This window comes from Myripristis murdjan, chromosome 3, assembly GCF_902150065.1.
Source record: "Myripristis murdjan chromosome 3, fMyrMur1.1, whole genome shotgun sequence".
NCBI classification, from domain to species: domain Eukaryota; kingdom Metazoa; phylum Chordata; class Actinopteri; order Holocentriformes; family Holocentridae; genus Myripristis; species Myripristis murdjan.
The window spans coordinates 39,857,893-39,868,362 of record NC_043982.1 but is presented as its reverse complement, the minus strand read 5'-3'; the positions used below and the strand labels follow the sequence as shown (position 1 = coordinate 39,868,362).

At 42.4% G+C, this 10,470-nt stretch overlaps 1 protein-coding gene across 3 annotated transcripts in view; it reads left to right on the top strand.

The window, feature by feature from the left end:
• shank2b (SH3 and multiple ankyrin repeat domains 2b) overlaps positions 1-5,222 on the top strand; it is a 204,837-nt gene extending 199,615 nt beyond the window's left edge. For all 3 annotated transcript variants that reach the window (XM_030076268.1, XM_030076260.1, XM_030076253.1), the window contains one exon: positions 3,441-5,222. In XM_030076268.1, coding sequence (XP_029932128.1) covers positions 3,441-3,966 — 526 coding nt within the window. In that variant the 3' untranslated portion in view covers positions 3,967-5,222. The remainder of the gene's footprint in view (positions 1-3,440) is intronic.
• The last annotated feature ends 5,248 nt before the right edge of the window (positions 5,223-10,470 follow it).

The window sequence follows — 10,470 nt, the reverse complement described above, 5'->3', positions numbered from 1 at the left end:
TGTCTCTCTGACTGCATCCATCCCATCCATCCTGCTGCCTCAACATGACTTCCTGTGGAAAAAGCTGGTGTTGAAAAAAAAAAAAGAAAAAAGAAAAAAAGAAACGAAGCTGTAAGTTTTTTTTTTTTTTTACCCATGGTGCAAGGCGGCACTTTTCACCATGGCCCACTTCCACTTTGGCAGAGCGACCCTCTTTAGTCTCCTTCACTTCCCTCGGGCTGTTCCATATGTTACGAGAGCAGGACAGAACAATATGTAGGGTGCACGCCGCGCCTCGCTATTGGTGGGAAAGTAAAAGTGACCGCGTGGAGGTCGGGGCTGGCCTGTTTTCTGCCTCCTGGCTCGATTTGGCAAATAAACCGAGTAAATGCAAAAGTTGGTTTATGCGGGAACTTTCTGTTCTCTATGCGGGTGCTCCCGCAGTCGGAATTGGGGAAATAATCAGGAAAATATACAGAGAACGAATTCCACGGGGGAAGTTGAAGGACGGTGTGGTTGTTTTATTCTGAGAGGGCTGCTGCTGCTGCTGTGTGTGTGTGTGTGTGTGTGTGTGTGTGTGTGTGTCACTGCTTGCACTCCAAATATCACCACATTCATCTCATCCCCCTGTCCGTGATAGCAGGTAATATGGGGTTGGTATCTCTCTCTCTCTCTCTCTCTCTCTCTCACACACACACACACACACACACACACACACCATGTGTCATTGTGGGACTTGTTTTCAGATGTACTGCTGTCTCAGTGAGACGTGTCTGCCCTGAAAAGGCCCGTTCTTGTCATAATAATTGGCTCACTCGGACGGTTAAAGTCGGTGATATCGATGATGAAAGGAGGCCAAACGAGCCGGAGACACACTGCACCTGCAGCGCATCTGGAGTTTGACACCGCACCCTCCGCTTCTGCTGAAACCGTCAGCTGACTGACAGAAAACTAATCAAGAATAACTGTGATAATTGGTGCTGAGATTGTCTTCCTTTTCTCCTGTTCTTATCCTTACAAAATGAATACTTGAAAATGAAATGAAATGGAAATAGACATTAGTTGAATCCCTCCAGTGATTTGCGCTAGAAGGTGTCCGGCTATCACTCATTAAAAACGGGTTCTCAGATTCTAGGATGCCAATTTAAAGGTAGAGCAGGGTTTTATTCCCCTTATTTTGATGAAACTATAAAGAGGAAGGCTAAGAACAGTTTTTTATTTCTCACAGGGGAAACTGGTTACTCTGCTCCCCCCTCATAATGTAAAGGCTATTTTTATAGCTCCTTACAGTTACAGTTGCTAACCTCCCCCTCCCCATGTTGTTGTACACACACACACACACACACACACACACACACACACACACACACACACACACTCATCCATTAGGACTGGTAGGTGCAGTAAATGCTGCAGGCTTCCCTCTGGCTCCAGTGAACTCGCTGCACAGACTCTGCAGCCGCATGTGTGACAACTGCTCATCAGCTGAATAAACCATTAACGCAGTAACTATTCATAAAGCATAAAGCTAGCATTAAAAGTGGCTTCCTGTAGGCCTGGGAACATTTGGCAGATTTGAGAATTATAAAATAAAACATGCATGCATGTATATATGCTTTTTGAAAGTTATTGAATTTTTAGTCCAATAGGGAGCACTGTGGTAAAAACCCTGGAATGACTTTCTTACCTTATAACATTAATAATTCTTACATTATGGGGGTTTATTACATCACTAAAAGCATTATAAATTTTTGCTTCCAAAAACCAAATAGTTGAAATGTTACTGTAATCAAAATCCAACTGTCACCCATTCACGAATGTGGGAGTTAACTATGGTGCTGCATCTGGAAAAGCCACAAATAATGTACAGAGGAAGACTTTCTCACATTTAAAAAAATCAGCCTCCCTGTAAATGTAATAATAGGAAATGCACGGCAAATGTATTTGTGTAGCACAGTTCATACCCAAAGGCAACCCGGAGTGCTTTACAGAGCACACATGCAAAAGTACACGAAACAAATAATAATAAAAAAAAAAAAAAAAAAGCAAGCAAGTGAAAGCTCATAGAATCAAAACAGGGAAACAGACAACCAGAAACACACAGAGTAAAAACAAGCAGATACATTTGATTTATAGGAAAGGTAATTAAAAGCAAGGGGAAAAAAAGCTAAAATCATCATCATTATTACAGTAGTAGGAAAGAAAAGTTATCAACGGCATGTTAACTGTGGGTAATATTTATTACATAAATGGAAATTTCTTGCGTCAACAGGATAATAATGCTATGCTATTAGCCCACAATTGTGTGGTTAATGGTTTATTGTGTTAATGGCGCTGCACTTTACAGCTGTAACATGCAGGAGAGTGAGACTGAAGGAAACGCATGTTAATCAGCATTGTTGCTAAATGACATAAAGTCAGCAAACGAGTTACTGTCTCATTGTTGTGACACTAGTTTTAGGACAAGGAGATTCATTTTTATAATGACATTGAAGCCCACATTTCTTTTTCTTTTCTTTTTTTTTTTACACTCAATTTGCTTTTGTTAAACAGAATCAGCTGGTGTAGGTCCATATGCTGCTTAAGTAAGTTAACTGTAAAAAATAAAATAAAATAAATAAAAAGCCTTCCCTTTTAATTTAGATCAAGCCACTGGACTAGAAGGGATTTGCCTTTTTAAGGAAAGCCAAATTCAGACGGCCACCATCTTCATGCACCTGCAGCTGAGAGGTGAAGAAAGGCGAGGAAAGGGGCTGATTCCTCGAAGATCTGCTGCGCCTCGTCTCTGAGAGAAACTGCTGTCATAGGAAGTCAAACACTGTGCTGACTTCAACATTTACAAACGCATCAGAGGGGATTGGACCTGTTTCCAGGTGCCTCCTCAATAAACCAAAGTAAAATACACTGATACAGACATAAACAATAATTAGAGCTAGAAAATAGCTGAATTGAAGTGTCGCCTAAATGTAAAATTGACATCTTCAAACAGGGTGAAGCCAGACTCTGACAGCATGCGTCTTGTACATGAGCTGCTGTGGACCCACTGAATAAATGGATTGGGGAGATTGCCACCTAGTGTCCATTTCAGACACTACACTTTTGTGTCCCTTCAGCAGTGGAGCGAAGCATTGATGGAGTTCAGGATGATCGTCTCAAGTTGATATTTTAGCGAAGGCTCGTTTTTAATCTGTGTGGCAGTCCAGACTGAGGCGTCACTGTCATAACTCCAGCATGACTAAACGCCAAATTCATGAATAAAGATTCTTGGATCAAAAAAAAAAACAACAAAAAAACAAAAACAGATGAACGCTGACTTGAAGATCATCTTGAGTTTTACACTCGTTTGAGAAAACATACGGTTCAACATTGCTCAGTGTGTTGCTGTGCTAAAATAGTGTGTGTATCATCAGCAAACACGGTGTGACCCTGAATAATCTCCTGTTTTCTCTCCGCTCCTCCAGGCCACCCACAGAAGACTCAGGAATGCGTAACAACAGCGCCGCCGCCGCCCTCACCTCCACCCCTCCCAGCAGCCTCCCCTCGCAGCCCCGCCCCTGCAGCCCGCCGGACTCCGCCTCCTCCCTGACGCCCTGCTCCTCGCTGCCGCCCTCCGTGTCGCCCACTCTCACCGACGTCTTCGGCCTGCCCACCCCGCCCATGGGCAGCGGGGGCGGCTACAGCCTGAGCTCCTCGTGCGGCGGCAGCGGAAGCTCGCGCTCCCCGTCGCCGCTCACGCTCATGCAGGCGGTGGCGGCGTCCGGCAAGCCGTTCGCCTCCAAGCCCATGGAGCTGTGGAGCAAGCACGACGTGGCGGACTGGCTGGAGAGCCTCAACCTGGGGGAGCACAGGGACGCGTTCCTGGACAACGAGATCGAAGGTGCCCACCTGCCCTCCCTGCAAAAAGAGGACCTGATAGACCTGGGCGTGACGAGGGTGGGCCACCGCATGAACATCGAGAGGGCCCTGAAGCTGCTGCAGGACAGATAAGCCCCGAGGAGAGGGGGTCGTGACGAGGGGAGTCAGGGCAGAGGAGAGGGAGGTGTCGCTGATCACTTTTACCGATCTCTTCATCAGACGCAATCGCAAGTTGTGGAACTGGGGTAGAAGTATTGTCCAACCTGACGCTGCCTCTTGCTGTTTTTGTCCTCTCTCATCCTCCTTTGTCGCCCTCATCTCCGTGTGCCGGTCTTGTCCTCACTCTTCCTCCTCCCCGCTGTCCTGAGCATCAGGGGATCATGGGACGTTTGGGAGGGATTGCAAGGAGAGAGAAGAGAATAGCTGCTACGTCTCATCCAGGACGAAGAAAGCAGAGGGGGCCAGGAGGAAGGACCGTCCAGACAAACTCTGGAATACTTTGTCCTCAAAACACTTTGGATTACTGGAAGAACAAACTTAACAATCCTGGTCTGGACGTTTCTTTGACATAAATGACTTGTGCTCACCCAACTGCTTTGGAATACTGAAGACTTTTTCCAGCCACCCCGGTGCGGGTGCATGAAAAACCAGCTGAGCTGGTCGTTGCTCCTTTTCTATCTTTGCTAGAGTTTGTTCAGAGAATAATATTTCTTCACTAGAGTCCTACCGGAGTTATATTTCTGGGTGCATCTAAGGTTGTAGAGAAAATTTGAGATAGACTCCCTTTTTTTGCTTTTCACCTGTTTGTGTCAAAATGAGAACATTAGCCGACGTGTTAAAACTGAACACTAAACCATATCTTGTGTCCACACACACACACAGAGGTATTCACAGTGCCACATAACTGACGCACACACACACATCCAAACAAGAATACACACTTTACTCACAAACACACTTGGCATGTATACACACACACACACACACACACACACACCGTTACTACGATGGCCTTCTTCTCCTGAGAGAGAGCACAGCACGGTGAGCGCTGGTCCCTCGAGAAGCTCCACTGTAGCAGGTGCCAGTGTGTCGGGGCCACGCAGCCCCTCGCCAACCTCCACCCACCCCCGCGCCCACCCTCAGCACCTCAGCATCCAACAAGGTCAAAACACAGGACAGGACATTACTGCCACGTGGTTTAACTAGTTCAGAGAAAAACAGTAAAAATAAACAAATAACGGACCAGATTATCACAAATTCCCACCTTTGAAATGGTTGATAGCGGCTTTTCTGGCTGTCATTGCAGTGTTGTCCTCTCCCGGCTTGTTTAAAATTTTTACCCTGTTCTGTATGGAAGAGAGTATGTGTGTATGTGTGTGTGTCTGAGTGTGTGTTAGGGGTGGGAAGCGCCAGAGGCCCCGTGATATCCTCCTGAGACCCGAGGAAAAAAAGTGTCTTCCAATTTAACTTTTTTTGTGATTTCTTGTCTATTTAGAGTTAAAACAACAACTCACAATTTAGAATTTCACAAAAATATTTTTATTTTAGATTTTACAGTACGTCCACTGTGGTGGATTTTACTGTAAAAAACAGATAATTTTAAATTTAAATAAAAAACCAATCAAATAACCACAGATAATCAGTTACAGACAATCAATGCCATTAATAAGAAAATATATAATTTTCATAAGTAAAAACCAATAGCTAAACAATATTTGACTTCCTGTTTCTTTTTTCACAACGTGCATGTTTTTCTGCAGCTGCCATTTTGGCTCAATAGAAAGTGGGTGTTTCCCTCATCCCACCTTATCACATGAGATATCATTGGAAAGGCCTGGATGTCCTCTGTACACCAGGACTTGATGGGGCAGCTCAAATGAGTAAAAGGATATAGACGATCAATTAATGTCCACTACAGAGGACATAATTGAATAGGCTGGGTCTCAATATGATATTATCACGATACGATCATATTGTGATAATATCGTATCAGTGTTTGATACATTTTGCAGTATTGCGATAACATGCGTCGGGATATGTGACCTTTTTTCAACTGCAAATTATGGCTGCATAGTGTTTTATCTAATGAGGTAAATTAAGATAAGTTTAATGTCACTTCAGTCATTTTTAGTGCAGCAAAATGGGATTTTCAGTCAGAGACAGACCAACTTGGCGATACAATATCGATACTTTGCGAAATATTGCCACACAAAATATCGCAATACTATGCTGTATGGATTTCTTTCCCCACCCCTAGTGTGTGTGTGTGTGTGTGTGTGTGTGTGTGTGTGCTACCAGGCCAGTTCGCTGCGTCCTTAGCTCCACTCTGTAGGCAACAGTAGAGCTGATCTTTACTTTTGTGTCTTCGTCCTCCTCCTCTTCATCATTAGCCAGCGTTTGGCCCCACAACAATGCTAAAGTATGAGACGCCCTGTGTAAGTGGAGGTATTTTTATTTTTTTATTTTATCTTTTTTTTTTTTTTTTTTTTTTTAGAAAAGAGAGTGAGATGTGACTGCAGCAAGACGACTGAGAGATACTGTGAAGAAGCACGAGGCTTGCAGAGTCAAAATGAAGAACACTGTTTCACTGTTTCAGACCCCGGGCCTCTGCGCCTGGAGTCGTCTGCTGTGTGTGTGTGTGTGTGTGTATGTGTGTGTGAGGAAGGCCGGGGACGCCACACTGCAATAACAAAGCTGTTAGAAGGCTGACATTGGCAGGCCCTTACAAAACCAGACCGCCCGTCCTCCTGACGCCGAGCGAGATGTTTACTCGTCGATGTATTTATTTAGCTCGCCGCCGCCGGATGACACGAGGGACCTGCTGAGTGTTTGACGCTCGCAGCAGATGGAGAATCTGCCGCCGCACACGGCTTCCTCTTCAATTCTGTGTTTCCTATAAGTTTGCATGCCTTTTTCTGCCCTCCGGTCACTTTTTTTTTTTTTTTTTTTTTTTGCGAGAAATAATCAGACATCCATCAAAGTAAACTCAAAGCACAGGTGTGAGCGGGCGATGTGGCTGTCGGCATCACGACGCTCGTGAAGAGTTTTCTCCTTTTTTTCCAATATTGATATATATTTATATATTTATTTATGAGTGAGAGACAAACTGTGACTTTTTTATGGGCGAACAACATGTTTCACCTGTTGCTTCCTCAACTTCGCTCGATAAAACTCATAAACACATGCAGGTCACATGACCGGACATCACACTTTACATTTTTTCAGTGTTTCAGCATTTTTTTCAAAGGTGAATCATTTTACAAAAAAAAAAAAAACCCAAAAAACATGACAATATTCCACATTACATTTTTCAAAAATCAACACGATTAATATTACACAACATTTACACCATTTCCCATCAGTTTAACTAGTTAGTTTAAAATGATGGGAAATGGTGCAGTTTTTATAACTCTGTAATATTCATCATGTTTAATTTTAATCATGTGTACACAGAGTTACAAGATTAACACCATTTCCCATAACTAGTTTAGTTCAAATTAATTTACTTTAGTTAAAATGATGGAAATGAGGCAGTTCTTGTAATTCTGTGCAGATTAATCTTGTTGGATTTTGAAAAAATGTTGAAAAAAAGGTTGTTTCCCATAATTTAACTCAACTAAACTAAATCATGGGAAATGGCGTCTTATAATTCTGTGTAATATTTATCATGTTGTTTTGAATATTGTCATGTTTTTGTTTTGTTTTTTCGCCTTTGGAAAAAAAATGCTGAAACGCTGAAAAAATGAAAAGTGTGGTGTGTGGTCATGTGACCTGCATGTGTTTATGAGTTTTGTCGAGCGAAGCTGACGAAGCAGCAGGTGAATCGCGTCGTTCGCTCCTAAGAAACTTACATTAAAGTCATTTCAGCGCGCGGCGGCGAACTTTTATCTCCTCGCCAAAGACGAGTGCACGTGTCGGCCGTGCACGTGGAGCTCTGCTCACTGCTGAGAAATATCATGTTGATATCTAAAATCATGTCTAACAATCAAATTCACGCTCACCCCGTTGAACAGAAGAGGAAATGCAGGTGATATCAAACAAAACGCCTCAGTTTTCAAGTGATAATCCTTGAAAATTATCACGTCCAGTTCAAATTCTTTTAATGAAAATGTGTTTACCGTCTTGAGTTGTGTCCCCCATCGACATCCTCACAATCACCTGAATTATGGCCGAGGCCTTTTGCGAGCCGAGAGAGAGAGAGAGAGAGAGAGGGAAGCCATTTAATGATCCGAGGACAAACTGGACACCCATATGGAATAAAAATTAAGATAAAATCAAACAACATGAACTACTGGACGAAACACAGTGACCAAAAACACCGGCAGCTTCTCAGAGTTTGTCCAAATGACGTTGTGCTCCAGTGAGCCCAGTCACAGCAGTAGATAGAAGTCAAACGTTGTTCTCAGGATTGTGTTTTTTTGTTTTTTGTTTTTTTTTTCTTGTTCTATTTAAACCTAAATCAACATTTATAGAGACGGGAAGTTGCAAGTTGTTTGATGATATCGATTACAGGCTGAGGAGTTTGGACTGGTCTACCTTGTGCTGAAATGTGTATATATATAAGACAGATGGAGAGGATTAACAATAGTCTATTTGAGTCTATGTATAGTGCTGATAAAAAGTTTAGAGTATAAATGAATAAAATAAATTCTATGAAGGGTCTGTTCTCGTTTGCCCCGTCATCCTTTAGAGGATGCCTTAAATAGCTCACCGTTCCCCAGGAAAACGCCCCTCCTCCACTAACCTGCACCCGTGTTGGTTGTATAGATCTATATAGAGAAAAAAAAAAAAAACAATTCTATTTATGGAGAAGAGTAGATTTTCTTTCAGAGTAAACACTTCAGAGAGAAGTGTGGTAGCTGTGCGACCCGACGTCTGGACACATATCACTTTAAGAAACCCCCAGAGCGAGATCTGCATTTTTTTTTTTTTTTTTTAAAGTTCCACATCATATTCTTCATGACTTCAGGTGTAAAGCGCAGATTAAAGTCATCTGCTTATGTATTTATTTATTTATTTCGTTTATCCCCCCCCCTTTTCTCCAGGCATGTAGGTGCAGCACTGAGGAGAAAAAAAAAGAGAAACATACACAAACTCTGTGTTCTGTGAACATTAGCCGTATGTTTGCTGTAGTTAGGGAAGCCCCGTGCGATCCAGTCTGCCCCTTCATCTTCATCATCATCATCATCGCCCTGCCCCCCTCCCTCACCCCCCCTCCCTGTGTGTGGCAGTGTGCTGCTGGTGAGGATGACACAAAAAAAAGGGATCATTCAGCGTAGGAACACAGAGGGGGTGAGCCTGTTGAGGCGGGCTGCGACCGAAGGCTCGCGAGGGACAATGCTGCTATAATCTGTTCCTATTTGAACTTAAGATATTTTAAAAACGAGCAACTTGAGTGTCTGAGGGGAGTAAACAAACAAACAAACAAAAAAAAAAAAATTCAAAAAAGAAAAAAAAATTTAAAAAAGCACAGTATTTTTAAAGATTTGTATAGAGTTCTATGAAATTTTATAGAGGTTATCTGAACAGAAAAAAATGTTCAAAACTCTGATGTGTGGATTGCCAAAAAAAAATAAACAAACAAAAAAAAAAACAACAAAAAAAGAAGTATTATATAGATAAAAAGTGACTATTATTAGATTTATGGGTTATGTAAGAAGCAATATTTATTCTGAATGAATTTCCTTGGTTGTGTTTTCTTTTCTTTCCCATTATAAAGTTATATATCATGATATGATCACTTGTCAGTGTTTAATGAAGACTTGCCTACAACTGCAGTAGACGTTAAGATATTTTGGCCAATCGGAGAACAAAAACAGGGATTTTCTGACCAGTGGCCTGACGAGGATCCTCTCATTCTCTGAAATTCCTGATTCTACAGCGAGCGGCGTGTGTAAATGAGCAAAAATCGGACCTGTGTGTAAATTTTAAAACAGTACAGTATCTACAGGCCAACTTGGTAGGACACTAGACTAAACCTGCATATATATATTTAGATATATATGTAAATATAAATCCACCAAAAAGAATAGCGGCGGCTGTTGCCCGTGTGGACGGCAACAACCCGCCGAGCTATTTTCTCCGTGGAAACGTAGAGCTGAGTAGATGTAGTAGGAATCTCTGAGGAGCATCACCACGGCGTGGCTGTTCACCAGGCCGTGCTTAGGACAGGCATGGCTCACTAACCCACTCCCAATCCCAATCCCAGTCCCAATCCCAGCCCTTCTAAACACTGCTCCCACCTAATCATTGTCAAAACATTTGGGTAATTGTTCTTTTTTCTTTTTTTCCGGGAAAAAAAAATAAAATAAACAATTTTGTTGATAGATTTATTTGGTTAAGTCTTCATAGAGGCTAAGATGTTTTGGGTAATTTGTGCAAAGACTTGTGTTCATGTTTTCTATGTTGCTGTAATTTTGTGCTACTAAAAATTCATCATAGAGTCAACTAATTACTGAGATGAAAACGAGAGAGAAGTTCCTGTAACTGCACTCTTCCTTCCCCGTCCCCGCCCCCCCCCAACCCTCAAATCCACAAGATTTCTTGTATGGCAACCAAAATTCACTGTAAGAAATAAATATAATATTGCACTAGTGTCGTTTCCAGCTCCTTGCAGTTTGAGGCTGCCAGAGCCGT